Here is a 24,046-nt window from a genome sequence, read left to right as displayed (position 1 = left end):
TATATAGGTATATACATTCACAGGCAGATTCTTTTGTTTTACCTTGCCTTTTTGCTCAAAAGGTTCAGATATAAATCTGTATGCACTGAGTCACAACACTGACATTCCTAAGAGAGCGTTAAATCATTGAGTGCTTTCTGAATCCAAATTCTTGTTTATAACCAACCCTAAAATCTCTATCTAATTATCCCTATCTGATAACTTCTCTTGATAATCCAGTCTTGATAAAAAAACATCAGTTGAGAGTAAGTTCAGTAGCAGGAAATCTACTATTTTCCCTGTTAGTTTAAGTAATTAATTGCCTCTCGGCTGAAAACATTCCTTATTTTTTAACTTGATTATATCTGGCCTGTATTCCCTGTTATGCCTTTCTCTGCTCGATTAAAGAGCTCTTTAAAAACCAGTATTTTCTCCCCAGGAAGGCACTTACTCAGAGTAGTCAATTCACCTCCCAGTCTTTTGGCAGACAAGCGAAGGAGAATGACTGACCTCTTTACATTCTCTTTCCATAAGGCAGTTTCTTCAGCCCTTGAGTAATTTTTTGTTTTGTTTTGTTTTTTCAGTCTTGGCGACATTCTCAGGCCACGTTTCAGAAATGGGGTGTTGAATCCCTAACACAACAGTTACTTCTTGCAAACATTTCAGCCAAACAAATATTAAAAAGCAGGGGGAATTTCAAACATGCTGGATGCAAATAATTTGTATTTTCATGGATATTTTGTTTCTTTTTGCTGCTTATGATTTAATAAAATGACCCCTGTGACAGTTCTCAAAACCTATTTTGATGAAAACCCTACATTTTTAATTAAAACATATGGTAAAAACATATTTCAGCAAAGCTGTTGCATTCTAAAAGAAGCCTCAGCATTCTTTGTAACAGTGATGTGACCTATTTTAAAAATGTAAGATAGTGATCTAAGATTGCAATAGCATAGCATTTGATAATCAGCGATGGGTACAAGCCCTTCTTCCCTCCACTTCCTTCTCTCTACATGGATACTGTTTGGGGATTTAATTGTGGCCTGAACAACATCCGAGAATTTGTTTCATTTACTCTTCACAGCAGAGATTTCAGAAGCAATCATTATCTCAAACCTGCCAGAACGATGGCCTGCCTAATTATTTCTCCATGCTACAAAACTTTCAGACTGTATTTTCGACTGTACTTCAGAGCCTTTGGTGACCTTATTCATTTTCATTTCCTTTTAGAAAAAAATATTAAAAACTGATAAGTAATGTCATAGTAAGTGTCATAGAAAGTGTCAAAAAAGCATCTGCTCATGGCTGTCAGTGGCCTTGTTCTGAGTTCCGGTAAAATGACCTTGGAATTATTTTGTATCATGTGCACAGCACCACCTGCATTTCTAACTATAGCTGCAAAAAGATACGGTAGAAAAGGAAGTGGTAGGAAAGCAAATGTATAAATTCATCCACTTGTACAGCAATCAAATAATACAAAGCCCCCCAAAAGCGCAGTGGTTCATTGTGAAACAGCTGATCATCAGCGTGCCAAATGGAACAGTCTTGCTTTTTATTCCACCCCACCTGTTCCCCTTTATCTCTTTCTGGCCTTTTGTCTGCTACGCAGTTGGAGGTGGCAAAATACAGTGTAAAAATGCCAAAGATTTTTGCTTCAGTAACATGATCCCTGGCACGGACTTGCATAAGTTTCTTCAGCAATGCTGCTGCACGCCTTGGATTCTGATAAAATGTTTGCTTCCTTCGTGCCTTACTGCACACATGGTTCACTGCTCTACCATCAGAGGAAGGAAACGATTTTGATTTAAAAGCTACATCTGTTGTATTAACAGTTCACTGTTGTGAAAAGAGGTGAAGAGAACATAAGGAACATTTGAAAAAAAATCACCAACTTCCTTTGTAACCGAAGGTGTAATCGGTTTGGGAGCGATTAGCAGAAAGGAATGCAAGCTCCCAGGTGAGAAGTGCAGCAGCAGGACTTGTTGAGCTGCTGCCTCTCACCGTGCTGCCCGTGCTCTGAGCAGCAGCACTGTGGCGATGGGGGAGGATGAAGATGAGGAAATGTTGACTGGTTTGATTTATATATTTGGAGTGTGGGTTCAAAGCTTCTGTCAGGTTGATTAACTCCTAGGAAGGCTAAGTCAGGAATAAGCCGGGGAGAGCTTTTGTGTTTTTTGGTGTTTTTTTTCCCCTTAGCTTAATTCATCATTGCTCAAGGCCACGGGGTAATTTATGAAAGGCTGAACGTGTACGTTGGCTCTAAATCCCCGCGAAACATGATTCCTGCAGCTGCCAGGCGAGCTGTTGGCCTTGAGGAGGGGATGGGGGACAGGGCTTCTGCTTTCGACGTGCTGTGAGAACTGGGACCACATCTTCATTGAGCAGCCTGCTCCTTGCCACCAGCAGGGTGGGAGGGGGCCTTTTGTTCTTGCACGAGCAGAGAGAGGAACCTCCAGCAGGGAACCAGGGTAACGGTATCTAAACACCCATTCCTGCCAGAATATTGACTAACTTTGACTAAGGAGCATCAGAGATTCTCTTGGTCATGACTCAGCTTTATACCAAAATTGCTGCTGTTGGTTTTCTTTTTTTTCCACTGGACAGCTCACATCCTTTACTTTCAAGCATAGCATAGGAATAGTGGTTATTTTTTAATAATGCATACTGCTAAAATACCCACAAAAGTACAGCACACTGGGAAGCGATCATCTAAGTGATGATATCTTTCACTTTAATGGAGAACCTTGTACTAGCAGGCAATTATTTTTTGAAGAACAAACTCCTGGAGTCACAATATTATATAAAAAAGACAATCTTCTTTCATATATTTCTTTGCCTCCTCCTTGTTTCTCATCATCCTAACACTGAAAAAAAAAATGCTTTAAAGCATGAAGTCTGATGCTTCCAAGCTAGCAGGCAAAAAATGCCTCAGTTTCAGTTACTACAAACTTCACTATTTGCTGGCGGAGGCAGTTCACCTAGCATGGGCACTCGGAGGGGAACATACACTTCCCTCTGAGAAGTATTTGAAGGTCAATATATGGTCACTTGCAGTGCCTTCAATGCAAGCCAGCCAGCCTGAAAGAGCAGGAGGGAGAAGTTACTGCTCATTGCCCCCCCTGTCTCTCCTTGCAAAAGGTTGTGGAATTTTATTCATTCTTTTGCTGTGGATTGACCTTTAACTGCGAGTTTCAGGATAGCAAACTTGCTCTCACCTGTCAGAAAACATTTTCTTTATAAGGTGTTTTTTTTTTCTTTTTTTTTCTTTTTTTTTTTTTTTTAACAACAAGGAGCTGATCAGTCACACTGAGTGAAGGTGGTTCTTTTAACTAAACTGTGAAAAATGCTTCTTTGAGGACTGTGACCAGTATGTAGATAAGACATCAGAGCACAAGGGGCATTTTTATGGTGACATTCGGCCCTTTGGTGGGTCTGCAGCTGTTAAACAAGTCTGAGCCCTCAGAAAACTCAAAATTCAGCATTTTTGCTCACACATCTCCAGCAGAGTGGGAATATGCCGAGATGTCGACTGCTTCTGAATAAATCGCTCCTCCGAAGACAGACACCTTGAGCAGTGCTCTTGCAGGCAGTGGATCCTTATAGGATGGACAAGAAGATGTGGTGTTTCCATTCAATTTTTTACTTTTGCTCAGTTAAATGCTTCCTCCAAGCTAGAACTATCCCAGTCCTTTTTTTTTTCTGACCCATGCAGCAATCTCAGCACTGCCTTGACTGGGAAACAAAGATTTTTCCCCCTATTTTAATATAACACAAGGAGCATGGTGAAGTATAAATAACAACCCATTGAGGTTCACAGGGAAACTGTTTGCATTTTTATGTTAAGGTTGGGGCTTGGAGAGAGACAAACTTGTCAGGAAGTAGCAAATAAAGCTGTGTGGTAACACTACTGAAAGCAATATTAAATCAAAATAGGTTTTCAAAAACCCATACAAAAGCGTAACCTGAGTTTATGCAATTCAGGCACTTAATAGGTTGTATTACAACACTGTGCCCAGACCAAGCAATTAGCTAAGCAGATTCTTCCAGCTTCAAATGCCTATAAAGCAGCTCCTGGCATGTATCCAGTCTTCACTCAAATACGTTTGTGCCTAAACCAAAGGTATTTGTGATGGGCAACATTAAAAACAGCTTTGGAGAGACTTCCTGCATTAGGTTTTGTTCTGCCTTGATTTGATTGTATTTCTCTAGGCCTTTCACTTACCATTTTGAATACAAAATCTTTGCAAATGCTCTGAGTGTTACTTTGCCTAATTTGTAAGCTTGGAGGCCTGTGAATCCTTTATTTGAGACTTGCTTTAACTGTGGGAAATAGGAAGTGAGCGGGGAGAAGCAGATCTTTTATATCGAGGCACTGGTTCGGACTATAAATTAGGCCATGCACAATGGAAGCAGCAATCGGCAAGCCTGCCTTTCTGGAGCCCGCCATGTACTGGAACAGATCCGAGCTTTCAAGGAGAACTGGGCAGAGACTGCTTTGCTGCAGGTTTGCTTTATGAGCGTGGAAAAAAAAAAAAAAAAGACTCGCAGCTAATGTTTGTCTGTGGAAAGTGTTTTAGTCAGTAACCTTGCAAAGTCTGCAGCAAGAGGAATCCCTGCTTAGCAGCAAATAAATAGCAAGCATTTCCATTCGTCACCTTCTCAGATGCTGTTATAACCTGTCTTTGCTTTTGCAGAATGGGTATTGTCGCAGCTGAACACTTGGGCACCTACGGAGTAATAAATGATATTTATGCAACACAGCTCATTCTAGCTCTATCTTCCATTTGGAAATAAATCTGAAGAAAATATGAAAGTATACATACTCTGTGAGTCTTTGAGTGCCTTCAGTAGGATAAGACTTGACTTTAGGTATTTTTTTGAAAGACATGTTCCAGGCTGGTTAAAGCTTAAAGCTTCAAGGAGCAGAGTCGCAGCCCTTTTAAAGTCAATGGGAAATTTGCCAGTAGTACCAAGATGTTATGCCTAAGTTTGGCAACCATTAAATGAATTTGAGTAACTTTTCCTCATATTAACGAGCTGGTGGAATTCAGATTGCTCAGCCTCACATATGTTTGTAGGATCTGATTTTCTATGAGCCTGGTGTTCGTGTCAATGTAACATTTGTCCTTTATTAAAAGAAAAGATTTTCCCCTCTTTTTAAACAACACCTTACTAGAAGTCATGCTGCCCTGGCAGGAAATTTCTGCATAGGAAAGTGGAATTTTAAAATGAACTAACAAAAAGTGGGGTGGCTGAAAAATAAACCTAAGAATGCAACCCTGAACTTCTTCCCCACTTTTACTTCTCACATGGCTTTGGTAAATCATTTAGCCTTGCTGCCAGGCAGTGTTTTCATGTGTACAGGATGAGGATAATAATAGTCACTTGCGATGCCAAAATTTTATAAGGACTGAAGGACTAATATCTACTCTAAATGGCCCTAAAATGGAACTAAAAGTTCCATTTTATTTTACATTATTTGTTTTCAGGTAGCTCCTAAGACTGTCGAATTTTGAAGAACATACAGTTACTTTTTTTTCCATAGCTGAAGGGTTTGACAGAACACTTCAATCAGCAGTCACTTATATAGTTTGATTTCCTTGTGTCACAAGGAAGATTTACTCCCACCCCAGCCCCAGGAGAGGAGAGACCACAACCTTAAAATCACAGTTGACTCGATTTTGAGGGACAACTGACGAAAATGAGAAATACTCTAACTCTGTTTTGATAGAAGAAATTACGAATCAGTAATGACCTCTTTATTCATTAGCATCTCTAACCCACTGTCTTTCATCTCCAGATGGAAGTGGCTGTTGAAACGCAGAGTATGTAATAAATAATGTGTATTGCAATGTGGATCACTTGACAAATCACTAAAATGCTGTCATCTCTAGGTAGTAAAATGCCTGCCACTTAAACAGGCACTTGATCAGTTTTACAGTATGCAGGAAGTGAAATAAAAATAATAAAAAAATAAGTTCTGTTCTTCAAACTATCAAAACAACATTGCACATAGTTCCCTGTAAGTTTGCTGGACACAGTTTGGTGACCTCATTTTTAATCTTTCCACTTTACATCCATTCCACTCCCCAGGCACCATCATGATCTCTATCTTTGTGTCAGGACATTATCTTATGCCTTTTTCAGTGGGAAGAAGTGCTGCTTCATGAATTCACACTGTAGTTTCCGTAGCCTCATGGCTTATGCCTGGTCTCTGACGCTGATCCAGTCCTACCCTGTTTAGCTTACACAGTCTCTTAAAGGCATAAATCACAGAGCCCTGGCTTGCACAGTCACGGTGCAAGCTTTGTGGTGGATAACGTTTTATGCCTTTCTCTGCTTTCACAATTTGCCAAAATGAGCCCAAAATGCACTGGGTATAATGGGAAGCAAACCCCACACTGGGGTGGTTGCACACCACACGGTAACAAAACAGCACATCGCTGCTCTAGCAGTACCTCTAAGACATTTTGCTGTGTATCTCTACCTTTTTTTTCTTTTTTTTTTCCTTTTCACACAATAGTTTGAGTTTGCACACAGCAATGTTAAAAACAAGCTCACACATAGGAGCCTGTCCCCCAGATGGCAGCTTACTTGCTCAAAGTAGACCGTGCTGTAATAGCATCTGCCGAATCCAAATCGCGGTGTTTTCCAGCAAAACCGACTGAAAAGTCTCTCCTCTTTCTTAGAATATATAAAACAATATATAAAAGAGCTTTTGGCCACCAATTAAAAGTACAATTAAATGTATTTTCTTGTTTTCTATATTAGCAATGCAGCAGTAAAATAATTTGCCCATGTTACAGTGGGACCTCGCAAGAACTGAGGGTATCAAAACTGCTCGAGAAGGTGCCTTTAAATGCTAAAAAACAATAATCAGATTGTCCCAAGCTCAGATTGCTTCAATGTCCCTTCCTTACACTAACAAAAGTTGTTCAGTACTGGCTCTGTGTCCCATTAGAGATGGAGTCTTATTTTTCCCTCAGTCTTTCTTTCATATATTACAACTCGTTTCTTTACATCCTTTTCAGATGTGGGGGTTTTTGATTGTTTGTTTTCTTCTGAGTCAGGTCAGAAACATACCTTGATATATTGTATAACAGCGATAAAAATATAAAATGCTTTGTAACTTTTTATCATTATTATAGTCCCAGCAATGTATGTTTTCACCCCATTTTTATTGCTATCTGTCCAAGACTGAAGCATTACTTAATATAGGTTTCTCCCTGCTTCACTCTGGCGTACCATAATCTGCTGAAAATTAAATCGTATGGAATGCACTGTTGAAGTCCTATGCCATTTAACTTACAGAACATTTTATTTCAGCTGTCTTTTAAACAGTTCCCAGGCTAGTTCATTATGACTGCTGCTTGCAATTGTTCATGTTCCTTCTGGTAATGTGTTCTGCAAACCCTTCCAAGATCAGGGAAATCTAAAGTTTCATTTCTCTCTGAGGCCAACATCTGTTTGTGCAATATTGTAGTAAAAATATAACTGTATTTTTCTTCCTTTAAGAATGTATAGGTTTACAGGGCTTGATCAAGAAAAGTAATAAAGTATATTTTTAAAAATGAACCAGGTACTTTCCAGAGCAACCAAGAAAATATTATGAGTCAAGTCATCCAATCATAGGGAAGAGTCCTGGGCACGGCCTTTCCCACGCAGTTCATTGGACTATTTGACATTTCAATTTTTTTGAATAAAAAGATTATTTCATTTCCTTCATTATACAATCAGGTGTGTTTTCATGGGCATATTCTGCAAAGGATGCTCTTTGTTTTCAGTACTGAAAAAGAGGCAATCTTTGCATTGCATCTTTCAGTATTAGATACTATTTCAAGGGTTCTGCTGCTGTGCTGCCCAAAGTAACCTACAGCATACAGAATCTCGAAAGCAAATTTTCACCACTGTGTGACTCCTCCAGTTGTGAAAAACACAAAACCTCTTCAGAGCCACACATATATGACATTGCATAATATAACTGTCAAAAGGCAAAGCTCGGAAAATAGTGATTCTTATTAGTTACCAGGGATAGCTTGTGATACACTGTGATGGGTGTAGCAGGCAGCAACATTATTCTGGCTGCCTTTCACATCTCTGCATTTCTGTAAGGGGTAGTACTTAAGGTTTAAAGAAGCCAATGGCATAGTGTTCATTCACATTCTTAGCAACAGTCCTGCCATTCATAAACTGCAATGGAAAGGAAACGAGTAGGTGTTCAAGGGGAAATTGTGTTAGTTGGCAATAAAGACAAGCATCACTAGCATAGGAAGAGCAAAGGTGAAACCATAAAAATAATCCCTCTTTGGCACCAGTACCTTGAGGTTATCTGTCCTGGACAGTGTGGGGTGAGCTGGCACCAATGTGACAGGGCGACTCCTGGTCTGTCCTCGCCAAGTGTTACCTGACGTTAGCCTAAGATGTAACAGCAACTTGGAGTCTCCACTAATGGCATGGTTTGATAGTGCTAGTAAGTCCCAACACACTATATAGGGCAGAGAACAACACAGGATCTATACTCGTAGGATTTTTACTCTTGATCATATAAAAGATGGATTTTAGTAACTTGAAAAGGATTCTTTTATTGCCTTACTAATAGTGAGGGGAAAAGGAAATCCCATAATAGCTGCAGAAGTCCCTTGTAACCAGCACACTTGTAAGGGACAACAGAACCATTACTATTTACCATTTCAGGAATATTTTCCAATCTGTAGATATGGAAAATCTCCCACATGGACTTCTTTATCAGCCTCCAAGTAGATCTTGTAATTAGGAACATTTTGCCTCCAAAGTCATATCCTCACTATTTCTTTTGAGCTGAACAGTAAGTATTTTACATTAAATGATGGTCCTCAGTCCCACCATACAGCAGCATAACATCATCAGCCATCTACAGTAAATTACATTTCTTCAGGTGCCTGTTCAGCAGTCTGACTAGACTTCAATTACTCCAAATGTTTTTTTCTTTTATTAACTATAGGTTCTTATTAAAGTGTTGGATAACAATGATAATGGCCCAGAATTCTCTCAACCAAGTTATGATGTCACCATCTCAGAGGATATCCTCCCTGACACTGAAATTCTGCAAATTGAAGCCATAGACAGAGATGAAAAACATAAGCTGAGCTACACTATTCACAGCAGCATTGATGCAGTCAGTGTGAGAAAATTCAGAATTGATCCCAGCACTGGGGTGCTCTATACTGCTGAGAGATTAGACCACGAAGCTCAAGATAAGCACATCCTTAATGTCATGGTAAGAATGCAATATTCACTTGGCTCAAGACACAATCACTGATGTTTCAGGTGCAAACATGCCTCACTCTTTGCCTGAGCAAAGTACTTCCGCTGCAGTAAGTAGTCATTAATTTCATCTTGCCTGCCCTGCTGTGTATTTATTTTACCTTTTTATTTGGACTTCTGTGAATCTTACTGTGAATTCATTGTATCTAATATGAAATGATTTGGCATCTCAAGGGAGAGCAAGCAAGAATGTATTTAATCTCTTGGCATCTGGTCTTCTCACTCAAGGTAATTTTCAGAGTTTCTGAAGTGAGGCTGAAAGTTATTTGAGAAGTTATTCACAGGGAGATAACGGCTTTCTTGCTATACAGAATGCTACAGCCCTTCTGAATACAAGTCTCATTTATAGTTTACTTTTACGGACGTATTTCAGTACAAAAACTGGTGATATAAAAATAGTTTTCAGCTACATTTTCCAAATGTTTGGATATGCAGGGAAAATTAATTACCTTTTTTTGCTCCGTATGCCTAGATACAGAACATAAGTCTCTGTTTTCAAGTGAAGGTTGTATATTGTGAAGTGGAGGTTATTAAAAAAAAAATATCTGTCTTCGTTTAAACATTGTAGTCTGCTATTTTCTTTAAATACTTAATAGCCCTGCAGAATAGTTCTGTAAAGGAACTTCTCACAACATATTGGGTACAGGGACAGCTTTGAGTGGGAGAGCCCAGGATTCAAGAGCTGCTGGGAGACACAGCGAGCTGGAGCTGAGCGGGGTCTGAGCACACTGTGTAAAAAGCTGCAAATTCTTTTGTGAGCAGGATTAGAAAGAAATATAAATTGAACCACAGAGGGTTTCATTTCTTGATGCTTTTGTTTGATCTCTACCTAATGCAGTAGGTTTTTTTTTTGCTCTATGTATCAGGAACCAAACTTCAGGGCTGCTGGCAGGATTGTCAGTGTACTGAGATTTTTAGTATGGAGCTGAGAGAAGGGCAATAAATGATGCTAACATTGGGAGTGCTTAGCAGTTCTTAAGATTATTCCTAGTCTGATTGCTATTTTTATCATCATCTTCAAAAAGGAATGTACATATATAATGCTGAAAGAGTCCATTGGCAGATACGAGTGCTCAATTGATACCTGACTGAGGACAGTGGGTAAAATTGTGTGTAGTTCTTTGAAAGGAGCAATGTGCAAGGCATGTTTACCACTAGGCTGTAAAGTGGGGAGTGTTAGCATAAGGGCATGACCATATAACATGTATTACAAAAAAAAGGGATATATTGCAATCCTAAAACTGAATTGATGATGTCATGTGGTTGCTATTCCAAAACTACATGGCATGATGCTTACTTACCATTCATTTTTTCACAACTGAAAAAAAACCTCTCAGATCTCTTGTTTCTCATATGTGATTGTGGTTCAGACTGCAGGTTCTTTGGGCCAAATGTAATTTATTATTACTTTGTATTCAACTGAACTGAAAGCATTACTAGCACTCAGGTGACTAATATTTGTGAAGTTTTAGAAAATGGTTACCAACAGTGTATCATGCACTTGTTCCATAGGTTCGAGATCAAGAATTCCCTTACAGAAGAAACCTGGCCAGAGTCATCATAAATGTGGAAGACTCCAATGACCACAGTCCATACTTTACCAGCCCACTGTATGAAGCCTCGGTGTTCGAATCAGCAGCTATTGGATCAGCAGTTTTGCAGGTCACAGCTTTGGACAAAGATAAAGGAGAAAATGCAGAGCTTATCTACACTATTGAAGCAGGTTAGGACAAAAGCTGAAAACGTGGCGTCGGCAATGAGTCTCGTTGACATTCACTAGGTGGCTACTGAGCCTTTTACCTCTTAAGTCGTTCCTTCAAAACCATCATGGAAAATAGTTATTGAAAGCTGCTGATAGAGACTGTTTTCAGGTTGTTGGCTTCAGTCTAGTGCACAGTGATCCTCCATAAACAAATGCCACAACAGCTGGTACAACTTGGCATCTTTGCCAACATTAGGATCAGAGGAGCATGGAGAGTAAAAATTTCTGCCAGCAAAGCCATAGTTGTTTAGAGGCGCAATGGCTCTTGAAACAACTGTATGTCAATTGAAGCCTAAGGAAAGGCGTAGTGATATCAGAATAAAATTGCTTTTGCTGCTAAGCCCCATATATTTATATTCACCATATAAACTGAAACAGCAAAAGCATCTCTCTGCCAGTATAACAGCAAGGTCATGGGAAATTCACATTATCTATGCTACGTGCGCAAGCAAATGCAACTTTCTCTGACTCGTATGAATCTGAAGTTAGGCATTATCTCTAAGTTAAACCATTAGCATAGATCCAAGACGGGTGCCTGGAAAAAGAGAGGAGGAAGTGGAAATTTGTAACCTTTGGAGTTTTTATTGTTTTAATGTTTTACACATACCCAGACAGGACAACACTGTATATTGCAGAACAAACCCCAAGTAGACCACACAGCTTCCTGGGGCAGTGTTGTATTTCAAGCCTGTTAGCAGCTTTTTCTTGACACCTTGTTCCTGTGATGGGTTCCAACCCAATCACCCTTAGGTGCCACCACAATGTAAGAACCTTCTGACATGCTAGGAGTATGGCTCTATTCCACTGGTAGTAGAATACATGATGCAGATAAAAAAAAAAATACAAAGATTAGAAAGGATGTTTTGGCTATTAGATGATTCTTTTTCAGTCTGTGTGGTATTTTTTTCTTTCTTACAGGCTCTCCTGTTACAGCCTTTTGCTGTTTCATCGAGTTCTCTCTGCAGTGTCAGACTTCAAACTTCCATTTATTATAAGCCATGCACTCCCGCAGTTTCATTATCCACAGATGTTCAAGTCCCAGATGCATCAAAATTCTGCCTTTTGCTGCTGTATGATCCATAAAATCTGTGCAGTTAAGGATACTAATTTTAACTGCAGCATTCAGATAGTATACAGCCCCTTCATTCAGGGAAATTACTTACATCACCTTACATGTGAAGAGAGCAAATGGTAGAGAAAGTAACTTTTGTTTAATTTCATAGCAGATTCCTAAGGGAGAAGAATGAGCTCTGGCCTTACGTAAGGCAATCAGTGGCTACAAATCTTTTGTATTAGCAAACACTGACAAAACAACTACAGCAGCATTTGTAGTGTCTGCAAGTGGGACAAATACTGTGATCTTTATGAGAATTTGTAGCTCTGGCAGAATCTCAGCTCCTCAGTGAATAGCACAATTTTTGTTTTATCTAGTAGAGTAAACTTTACTGATCTGAAAGGACTGATATAAATAGAAAGCTACTACCAGTATTGAACTACATACAGTAGTATGTGGCTTAAATTAGCCTCCAAGTACCAGAATTTACAGCAGATAGTGAATTGCATCTTTAAAATAATATACATTAACTCACTTCATTTAGGATTCTATGTATTTGGTATTCAGCTACAATGCTCATATTTATTTCTTTGTGCACAGCACCTCTAGCAATCATCACTCAAAAAAATCTCTGTTTATCACCAGTTTCGTGAGACATATTTCTCTTCACTTCATGGATGGATTGGAAGTAGTTCTACATTTTAGAGTATAAATTACTCTAAAATAAATAGTATAAATAAAATTTAAAAAGTAAATTATTATAAAAGTAAATAGTATAAATAATATAAAATTATTATTATACTATTATAAAAGTATATACTATTATAAAAGTAAATAGTATAAATAAATGAAACGTTATAATGATTGGAATCGCTGTAACTCAGTACATGCTGTTTATTTTTAGAATCAAATTCTGAAAAAGAGTCTGTATGCTTATTCATGCCAGATATGCACATAATGTCCTCTTTCAAGCAGGCACTCAAGGAACCAGCAAAATACTGTTTGCTTAATAAAAGCAATCTCTAATTACAGGGTAGGGATACATAGCAATAGTTGTGAATCTGTATTGCTAAAGAAGAGGTAGGCAAAAAAAAAAAAAAAAAAGACCCCAAAGAAAGTTCTTGATCCAAACTCACTGTTTTCACCTTTGTGCAGTGATATCCCTGCTTGCATGTTATACCAGACATTTCATGACATTTTCTACTAAATCTCATTCATCTAGATTCATCCTCCTCAGAGATCGTATGATAAACCTTTGTGCCACAAGATACTTTAATCTCTTTTCTATGCTATTTGTTCAGTTTTATTTTTCTAAATGCCACTTTAACCTTTTTATATTCAGTTCTTTGAGTCTTGAACTACTGTAATCTTCTCTACGGTTGCATAATATCCCCTTCAGTTAAGAGACTGAGTTGTTACCCATTTGTCATGTAATTGGCTTGTTAGCCTCTGATCTAGTTTCATTGCCTTAGGTGTACATGTATTTGACTAACTCCCATAATCTAGGGATGCTTTCTCCTAGTTTGGTGGTAGTAATATACATGCACCACATGCTCCAATGTTGACACTGAGAATCAAGGTAATAAACACCAGCACCTGAGTTTCTGAACGTTTGAACACCTGCACTGCCTACTGGGATGGCCTGATTTTCAGAAAGAAAGACTGGAATAATTATAATTATTTTATGCTTTTTTTTTTTTTTAATAACTGTCTTTGACAAATTGCAGCTAATTGCCCTTTATTAATTATCATTTAAATGCATTGTATTTCATTTCTAATTTTCTTGCAATGTTTATGTTTTAGGAAATACAGGAAACACATTCAAGATCGAACCAGTTTTAGGGATCATTACATTACTGAAGGAGCCAGACTTAACCACAATGGGACAGTTTGTTCTCTCAGTTAAAGTGGCTGACCAAGGTTCTCCACCACTTTCTGCAACAGCAATTGTACGGATATCTGTGACAATGGCAGATAACTCCCACCCTAAGTTCACTGTCAAAGAATATCAAGCTGAGATTAATGAAAACGTGGATATTGGTACTTCTGTGATCTCTCTTTCTGCAATCAGTCAGTCCACATTAGTCTACGAGGTTAAAGATGGGAATGTGGATGGAGTCTTCGCTATAAACCCATATTCTGGAGTCATCACCAGTCAAAAGACCCTTGATTATGAACGTGCTTCCTCTTATCAGCTCATTGTACAGGCAACAAATATGGCAGGGATGGCATCAAATGCCACTGTGAACATTCAGGTTGTTGATGAAAATGATAACCCACCAGTTTTTCTTTTCTCTCAGTACTCAGGCAGCATAAGCGAAGCTGCTCCTGTAAATAGCATAGTCCGAAGCGCAAATAACAGCCCCCTTGTGATACGTGCCACTGATGCTGACAGCAACCAGAACGCTTTGCTCGTCTACCAGATCGTTGAATCTACTGCAAAAAAGTATTTCACAGTAGATTCCAGCACAGGTGCAATTAGAACCATTGCAAATTTAGATCATGAAACAATAGCCCACTTCCACTTCCATGTGCATGTTAGAGACAGTGGAAATCCTCAGCTTACAGCAGAGAGCCCTGTTGAAGTAACGATTGAGGTAACTGATGTCAATGACAACCCACCAGTCTTCAGCCAGGCAGTATTTGAGACTGTCCTGCTTCTGCCCACATATGTTGGTGTTGAGGTTCTCAAAGTCAAGGCTACAGACCCAGATTCAGAGATCCCTCCTGAACTCACATATAGTCTAATCGAAGGCAATCTGGACCATTTTTTGATTGATTCAAGCACAGGAGTACTCACCATTAAAAACAATAGCCTCTCCAAAGACCATTATATGCTAATAGTAAGAGTATCTGATGGGAAATTTTATAGCACTTCTATGGTGACAATAATGGTAAAAGAAGCCATGGATAGCGGGCTTCATTTCACACAAAATTTTTATTCCACGTCTATCTCAGAAAACACCACCAATATCACAAAGATCGCTGTGGTAAATGCTGTTGGTAACCGTCTTAATGAGCCCTTGAAATATAGCATATTAAACCCAGGAAACAAATTTAAAATCAAACCCACATCAGGAGTCATTCAGACGACTGGCATACCCTTTGACCGAGAGGAACAGGAGCTGTATGAGTTGGTGGTGGAAGCAAGCCGTGAACTAGATCACCTTCGTGTCGCTCGAGTGGTGGTGAGGGTTTACATTGAAGACATAAATGACAATGCACCAGTGTTTGTAGGGCTTCCATACTACGCTGCTGTGCAAGTTGATGCTGAGCCTGGTACCCTGATATATCGAGTGACAGCTATTGATAAGGATAAGGATGAAAATGGTGATGTGTCATATCTTCTGAAGGAAGATTACGGACATTTTGAAATTGATAGAGGAACTGGTAGTGTCACCCTGAAAGAAGCCTTCAATTCTGACTTATCTAATATAGAGTATTTGGTTGTCATTCTTGCAAAAGATGGTGGCAACCCATCACTGTCTGCTTCAGTAGAGCTCCCCATTACTATTGTTAACAAAGCAATGCCTGTATTTGACAAGCCCTTCTATACAGCCTCCGTGAATGAAGATGTAGAAATTCACACACCAATTTTAAGCATAAATGCAACCAGTCCAGAAGGCCAGGGTATCATTTATATCATTGTCGATGGAGATCCTTACAATCAGTTTAATATTGACTTCGATACTGGAGTTCTGAGTGTCATCAGCCCACTGGACTATGAAATAAATTCCCTTTTCAAGTTGATGGTGCGAGCTAGTGATGCCCTCACTGGTGCTCGAGCTGAGGTCACTGTGGACTTGATTGTTAATGATGTGAATGATAACCCTCCAGTTTTTGATCAGTCAGCTTACAATGCTACTTTGTCTGAAGCATCTTTGATTGGGACTCCTGTATTGCAGGTTGTTGCTACTGATGCTGACTCTGACAATAACAAAATTGTGCAGTATCAGATAGTCCAGGACACCTTTAACAGCACAGATTATTTCCATATAGACAGCACAAGTGGCCTAATTCTGACAGCACGTATGTTGGATCATGAACTCATACAGCAGTGCAGCTTGAAAGTCAGAGCAACTGATAACGGGTTCCCACCACTTAGCAGTGAGGTTCTTGTTAGTATCTCAATAACAGATATGAATGACAACCCTCCAATTTTCAACCAGCTAATATATGAATCGTATGTGAGTGAACTGGCACCTCGGGGTCATTTTGTGACTTGCGTCCAAGCCTCAGATGCTGACAGCTCTGATTTTGACAGACTGGAGTATAGCATCCTATCAGGAAACGATCGGACCAGTTTCATTATGGATAGCAAGAGCGGTGTAATCACCCTTTCCAACCATCGGAAGCAGCGAATGGAACCCATGTACAGCCTAAATGTCTCTGTCTCAGATGGGTTGTTCACCAGCACAGCTCAGGTGCATATACAGATCCTTGGAGCCAACCTCTACAGCCCTGTGTTTTCACAGAGTGTTTATGTTGCAGAGGTTAGAGAAAATGCAGCGCCTGGAACTAAGGTACTTCATGTGAAGGCCACAGATGGGGATTCAGGTGTATATGGCCAGATAAGCTATTCCATAATAAATGACTTTGCCAAGGACCGATTTTTGATTGATAGCAATGGCCAGATTCTGACAACTGAGCGACTAGACCGGGAGAACCTGCTGGAAAGTGACATCGGTATATTTCTGAGAGCACTTGACGGAGGTGGCAGGACTACATTCTGCACTGTGAGAGTGATAGTAGTGGATGAGAATGACAATGCTCCCCAATTCATGACAGTTGAATACAGAGCAAGCGTCAAAGCAGATGTTGGGAAAGGTTACTTGGTGACCCAAGTGCAAGCAGTAGATCCAGATGATGGAGCCAATTCCAGAATTACCTATTCTCTTTATAGTGAGGCCTCGGTTTCAGTAGCTGATCTGCTTGAAATAGATCCAGACAATGGATGGATGGTCACCAAGGGTAGCTTTAACCAACTGAAAAACACAGTTCTGTCATTCTTCGTCAAAGCAGTTGATGGTGGCATTCCTGTAAAGCATTCTCTCATTCCTGTCTACATCCACGTTTTACCTTCAGAAACCATTTTACCTTCCTTTTCTCAACCCCAGTATTCTTTCACCATAGCAGAAGACACCCTCATAGGCAGTACTATTGACATTGTGCATGTTGCGCCTAATCAGGGTGCTTTGTACAGCACAGTTAATGGTGAGCTGACAGAAAACAACAAAGATGGTGTATTCATCATAGAACAAGACACAGGGCTCTTAAAACTGGATAAGAGGCTTGACCACGAGACAAATTCTGCTTTTCACTTCAAAGTTGCAGCCACCATTCAATTGGACAAAGTGGACATTGTGTTGACAGTGGATGTGGAGGTGAAGGTGTTGGATATAAATGACAACAAGCCCATATTTGAAACAGTGAGCTATGATGCTATAATAATGGAAGGGATGCCCGTAGGAACAAAACTTATGCAAGTTAAAGCAGTTGATGCAGACTCAAGTGCAAATGGGCAGGTCACCTATACACTTGCATTGGAATCAGAGCTGGAGAAGATCACAGAAGCTTTCACCATTGATAGCAACAGTGGCTGGATTAGCACACTGAAGGATCTGGACCATGAAAAGGATCCTGCCTTCACTTTTGCAGTGGTGGCCTCAGATCTGGGGGAAACCTTATCCTTGTCATCAACCACCTTGGTCTCAGTCACTGTGACAGACATAAACGATAACGCACCTGTCTTTGAGCATGAGGTCTACAGAGGATCAGTGAAGGAGAGCGATGCTCCAGGGGAAGTTGTGGCTGTTCTTAGCACCTGGGATGAAGACACATCTGATGTCAACCGGCAGGTTAGCTACCATATTACAGGTAAGAAAAGAAAAGCCTGCTTTCTTCCCAAAAACAGCTTTACTGAAGAACTGTGCATGTGTCCAGTTTTAAGGAGAAAAATTAGCAGGGTTTCAGCTAAGTTACCACTGTGACTCAGACAAATGCATCTCCCTTCAACTTTTTTTTTCTTTAGTTTGGAGAGACTTTTGCAGCAACTAGAAAAGTTGAGAAGAAGGGAAGGGAATGTGTGTTTGTGTTTGTGTCAGTCTGTGTCTGTCCAGGTGATTCTCTCTCTAGCTTCCCAGAATAATTCTTCATGATTTGCTGCGGTGCAATGTAGCATGACCCATCAACCCATCATAATTAATATGTCAGCTTGGAAAACATCATGACAATGTTTCAGCTAAGGGAAGAAGACCATTTCATTCTTAAGGAGAAAATCTTCACACTTCCAAGCATTAAAATTTTTGGAATAGCCTTTTTCTTTTTGAGAGAGGAGAGTGCATGTAGGAACCATTTCAAAATAGCACTATTTAAGAAAATTGCACATTGGAGCAACCTTGGAGGAAGATGGGGATGCCATTTCTTATCAGCCCAGATTTCTGGCTAGGGAAATGGTAATCCACTCTGAAGAGCCATTTAGCTGCTATGCATTGTTATATACAGCATGAGGCTATTTCAATTACATTACTAACATATTTTTCAAAGTGTGGTAACATTGCTCTTTCCTTCTTTTCTCCTAGATTCAGACTGTATTTTATGTGAGTGTATTATGAGTGACGGGGTGCTGCAGTTATTTTTCTGCCTACAGCTTGTGTTGTCCAATAGATTTTTTTAGGGAATAACTTTGTCACTCCCTCCAAACTTCACAGTCCAAGAGCTAATACTAATTACACAGTAATAAACAGATTATTGGGCAGGTTCACATATATCTCACTGGATAGGATTAGAATTACACAAGACTGCACACAAGTAGAGGCAATGGGCGAAAATGAAAAGTCTGACAACTCACAGGATAACAGTTTGTTTATTTTGCACTGGAGTACAAGACTTCTACTTCTGTGTTGGCTATTAAATTGGAAATGTTCGTGGGATGGTTTGTAGAGACAAGTGGGATGTTCCAATCATCTACAGAGTGCCTGTGTTATGCATCTGAAGTAGCATCATTTCCAAATCAGTCAGAAATTCATACTGTTTACGTAAAAGCCTAGATTCAGTATGAAGGTTTGCAAAAGCTAGTATGTTTGTAGTGTGACGTGTTGTAGGATATTAGAACTAGAGGCAAAAATTAGTCTTGTGAGTAAAGCACAGGATTTGGAGGCTGTAAACTAGGTGCATTATCTGATAGTGCCTCAGTTTCCACATATCTTAAACTAAATAGGTAGTGCTTCATCTTAGTGATTTTGTAATATTTGAAGTGATTTGTAATATTGAGTATTTGAGATGCCAGTATAGCAGGTGCTATAGGAAACGCAAACCCTTCAGGTTTGTAACAAAAATATTTTAGCATACCCTGTTAATCAGACAAAGATACTGTTTTTTCTTTGCCCTGAAGACTTTGTCATCTCTTATAATGAATTATGCTTTTAATTATGTATTGATCTGTTTTCTTCACATTCCTGTGCTGTTAATTTAGCAAAAACTGGACTTTTGAATAATTGTCATATATAACTCAAAAACTATAGGTCATTCTGTACTTTAATTTTTACCACAGTTCAAAATATATCAGATATTTTGCTGTTTTTTTTTTTTTTTAGTTTCTGAAAACATTAGATGACAAAGCCCCAAACTTTCTTTAATGCTTACTGTACAATTACTAAAGCATATGAGCTCAGAAACTCCACTGTCTGAGTATATCCCTTGAATATGGGAGATGCACATAGAGAAAGAAACTAGGTTCTTCTGATTCAGATATTAAAACATATTAAAGTGTAGTTTAAGTAATGAAATAGTCTATTCACACTTCACCCCAAATTAAGCTTGGGAACTGCGTTTGAATATTTCATGGATTAGCCAGGTGATTATTCAAATGTTGTATCTTTTTGGAGGCATTTTGAGCTGTAGAAACCTCCATGAATACAATAAACAAATTCCAAGGAAAAACAGGACACTGACAAAAAGGGAAAAGAAGACAAATTACGAGAATGACATTTGGATCCATCAAAACCAGCTTTGTGCAAGTACACTTCATGAAAAGTAGCACACAGAAAAGAGATGGAAAAAAATCATCTTTTAGGAGATGAAAGGAAGAAACATTCTGGGCCAGATGTGATCACTTAAGAGCCCTTTGCACTTTTTAAAGAAATGCAAACACTTATTGCAGCCTTCTGATCACCTTTGAAAAGGGAAAATGCATTCTGGTGGGTAAATATATATTCTGTTTTGAACTCCTTCCCTTTAGGAGAAGTTTCCATGATTACTGGCAAGTAGTTGCCATTTTCAAACTCCATTTTTCAAACTGCCATTTTAATCTGCATTTGATAGTGGGAAAAAATTTTGCACTTGTCATTTGTTATTTGGAGTTTGATAACAAGTGGAGAAGTTCACAAAGGAAAAGCGTGATATAAAAATCTTAGTAGAAAATCATTAGAAAGTTTAGGTGACACAAGTGCACTTAGGAAGCACAGTAGTTTCCTTCTGAAGGCTCATTGGAGCTCATTGCCTGTATAACTTGAGGTAGTTTGACAAACAACAGGGCTATGTCAATGTTTAGCTAGGATGTTTAGCCAGCCTAGAGACAGCTAGATATTACTGAGGTTTAACAGTGGAAAACAAGTGGAAAAATGTCAGTTGCTAGGACGCTGGTATCGTAAAGTGTTTTCAGTTAATTAGACTCCATCAGGCACGTAAATGTAAGAACAGACAATAGTGTTAAATGTGGTTCAACTGAATACAAGAAGATGGACAGTGTTTTGGGAGAAGGAACTAGTATTGTAAGCAGTGTCCTTTTTTTTTGCTGGGCTAATTGTCCAATGTGAGCAAAGTGACTGTTTGTTTGCTTCTATTTTATATTTGAAATCTGGAGTTCTGGAGAAATGTTTGCTTAGATGTTTGGGGAGGACTTGTACTGCAGGCTGAAGAACAGCATGCATATTTTACAATAGTAAAGCTAAGAGGATTGGGTTTATCATTTTGGCAGCTCAGTAAACATGCAACATCTTAAAGTGGGGGGGTGGGTGTGTGGGGGTAAACCTATTGATTTTAAGTTACACAAATGCCCAGAGTTCTAATTAGGAATTGAAAGTACCTAAATAGATGCATAAATGTAAGACAGAATCTAAATAAATAAGTCAGTAAATATTCAGTTCTCCCTCCCAGGTCAGCATTGCAGTGAAAACTGATACTGCTGGCTTCTAGCTTGCAGTTCCCTTTTAGCTGTTATAATTCCCTCTGTGTGTGCTTTAGTAATGATGTGTGTCAGGATTCGTTTATTTTGGATCACTGTGTCTCTGCATTTCATTTGTATCTAGCTGTTTTCTTTCTTTTCTTAAACTTGAGCTTGATTTGGCTTTGTACTATTTGCTGACTAGGGAGGGAGGGAGAGCATTATTTAAACTTCAAGTAACAAAAGATAAAAGATAATGCTGATTCTTTTACCCTCAAAGCCATTCTAAAAAGTTACTGGAGTGTTTTTTGTAGCTAGCACTTCACTGTTGTGACATTCAAAGTAGAACATAAGAAAACTGCCAACAGATTTTAAAGAATCCATTAATACATGTAGTCAGGAGGCTTCCGTTTAGAAAAGCTACATTATTCAGAGTGAAAAACTAATTAATTAGAACGCCCCTAGGATACTGAATCTGCTTACATATATTAGTGAAAAAGTTAATTAATCACTGCAGAATGAGATCTGCATCAAGACGTGTAGAAGTACTAGAAAATGGTTCCGTGGGCCACAGTGTGGATTTTTTTTTTTTTTTTGCATTTCTTTTTTTAAGAATATTGTCTTGGCATTATCTTACTGTTTACATCTCATTATTTCTGTTACATTGTATAGTACAACTTCCTCCTTTGTCTTCCAAAAACAAAGTATATAGCCAGTCCTTAGAAGCAAAAGAGAAGAAAGGTAGCACTCATGAAAAATGCATGCAAATAAACTGTTTCACATGTTTGCTGCTTATTGCACAGGTTTCTTGGCCATTGAAATCAATCCTTTTCTAGTGAAGTGGGGAGAGAAAGGGATTCCAGGGACCGTTTTTTAATATATACTCCCAAAATTCCTGTGTGATTCAAAAGCTATTCCATCAACAACAAAGCAACAGTGATTTTAAAATTGCTCCAAGCTAGTGTTACTGCCAGCCATAAAAGCCGCCAGCTGATTTTAATTAGATTTTACCTTTCCTCTTTACTTAGCAATGGGATATCCATACCTTGAGTGCATTGCCTCATAGTAGCTCAGGACAGTTAATCATTTCCTTTTACAAAAGAACTAATATGCAGGAAAGCACTGATTGATATCATGAAGCTAAATAAGAGTATTTAAGACCATTTTTATTAATGGTTTACAACATTAAGCTCACTGTGATAAGATTACAGCCTTTGCTAAAAGAGAGTTAAGCTTTTTTATGCTGATGTTGAGCTGAATAGAGAGAATTTAATGTTAATCAGCAGGGGTCTACCTTCTTTGACAATCACATTAAGACTCAAGTCAGTGGACAGCTTCACATTGCCTTGGGTTGTATTCAGACTGGCCTGCAGTGCACATCAACATACTAAGTAACCCTCTTTAGGAGAAGTCAGTTTATATCACACAATAGGTTAAACAAGGTTTGTCTGAGTCCTGTGATGGTTACTCCAAACTGTCGTAGAAATCAGTGGGAAAACTGAGATCAGCTTGGTTTTGTGACCTAAAAAGTTGATTTTCTATCAACAGCAAATATCTGTGATATATCTGTTTTGTGCTCTATATGACTACAGGGCCTTTTATAATTATAATGCATATCTGACTAATTTTCGGGAAATCTTCTTCATTACAACGTTGTTTTCTGACACAATTACACTTAGCTCTAATGGTGATGCTTAAGGAGAAAGATTTCCTCAGCTCATCTCAACTAACTTAGCTTTCATATCAAACAGAAACTAGTCTATCTTGTCGTTGGTAGCTAATGAAAAAGGCATGATTACAGCCCATGACCTCTTTTCTGCTTTTTGATGTACGAAGAAGGCATGAAATGTGCATTACACTTCTTTGCTTCATTTTAAGCACAGTTTTAAGTTCAGATCTTCTCTGCCTTATTTTTGCTAAGAAGGTCCCCAGGAACTGACAGAATTGTGCCACCAGAAGCAACAGCAGTGACACCCAATCTCCTGACAGCAGAGGCAGTTCAAATACATTCAGCCCTTAAAATACATTTTTTCTCTGTTGGATTTTTTTTTTTAAACACTTATTTACTCAAACATCAAACTAGAGAGGAAGGTTTAAGAACCTGGTCTTTCCATTAAGCTCAGACAGATCCCCTGACACATGTCAGGACCCTGAATAAGTTGTGAGCAAAACCAAACTTAGCGTGTTTGACATTCTTGATCCTGACACAAGAAAGAATAAGCTTTCCCTTAATATTTTTATACCACTTTTATACATGAGAAACATGGATAGCGGTTCTCAGATTGCATTTCTGCACAGGAGAAAGCTTAATATGGTGGGAAAAGAGTTAGTACCAGGTTAGCTGGAATTAAAGTTTACCCAGTGGAGCAGTGTGATGGTTTTTTCTTTGTCCTTACTCAGTTCCTATAGCATACGGGTTTGCTATAACTATTTTGTGCTCCATCCTAAATTATTAAATGTACAGATACATTTTATACGGACCAAACATGTTGGATACTGGACACAGAAGACTGGGTGGTTGGCTTAAAAGATCTTCTGTCTGGTCTGACAAGGGGTTTGAAAACAGGCTCAAAGAAAGGTGCTTGATGGTGGTTTCTTCGTGGAGTTGGCAGAGGACTGTACTGTTTCAAATGAAAGTGTAAATAAGTGTCAGAAACATTAAAGAGCTATCCCTGATTTGATTCCTTGTACCTTCTGCATGTGAAATGTCCTTCCTTCCTTCCTGAGGATGATGTGGACCAAATCTTTCCCTCTCCCAGTCTGCTTTTTCCCCCATGCAGTTTAA

The 24,046-nt window shown here is 38.9% G+C and overlaps 1 protein-coding gene across 1 annotated transcript in view; it reads left to right on the top strand.

Annotated features, from left to right (window-relative positions):
* The window catches only part of FAT3 (FAT atypical cadherin 3), a 428,576-nt gene that overhangs the window by 330,948 nt on the left and 73,582 nt on the right, over positions 1 to 24,046 (top strand). Inside the window, exons 11-13 of the mRNA XM_035542387.2 lie at positions 8,960 to 9,235; positions 10,795 to 11,005; positions 13,902 to 17,975. Coding sequence (XP_035398280.1) covers positions 8,960 to 9,235; positions 10,795 to 11,005; positions 13,902 to 17,975 — 4,561 coding nt within the window. The remainder of the gene's footprint in view (positions 1 to 8,959; positions 9,236 to 10,794; positions 11,006 to 13,901; positions 17,976 to 24,046) is intronic.

Source organism: Cygnus atratus, chromosome 1 (genome assembly GCF_013377495.2).
Source record: "Cygnus atratus isolate AKBS03 ecotype Queensland, Australia chromosome 1, CAtr_DNAZoo_HiC_assembly, whole genome shotgun sequence".
Lineage (NCBI taxonomy): Eukaryota > Metazoa > Chordata > Aves > Anseriformes > Anatidae > Cygnus > Cygnus atratus.
This window is presented reverse-complemented; position numbering and strand designations above follow the sequence as displayed.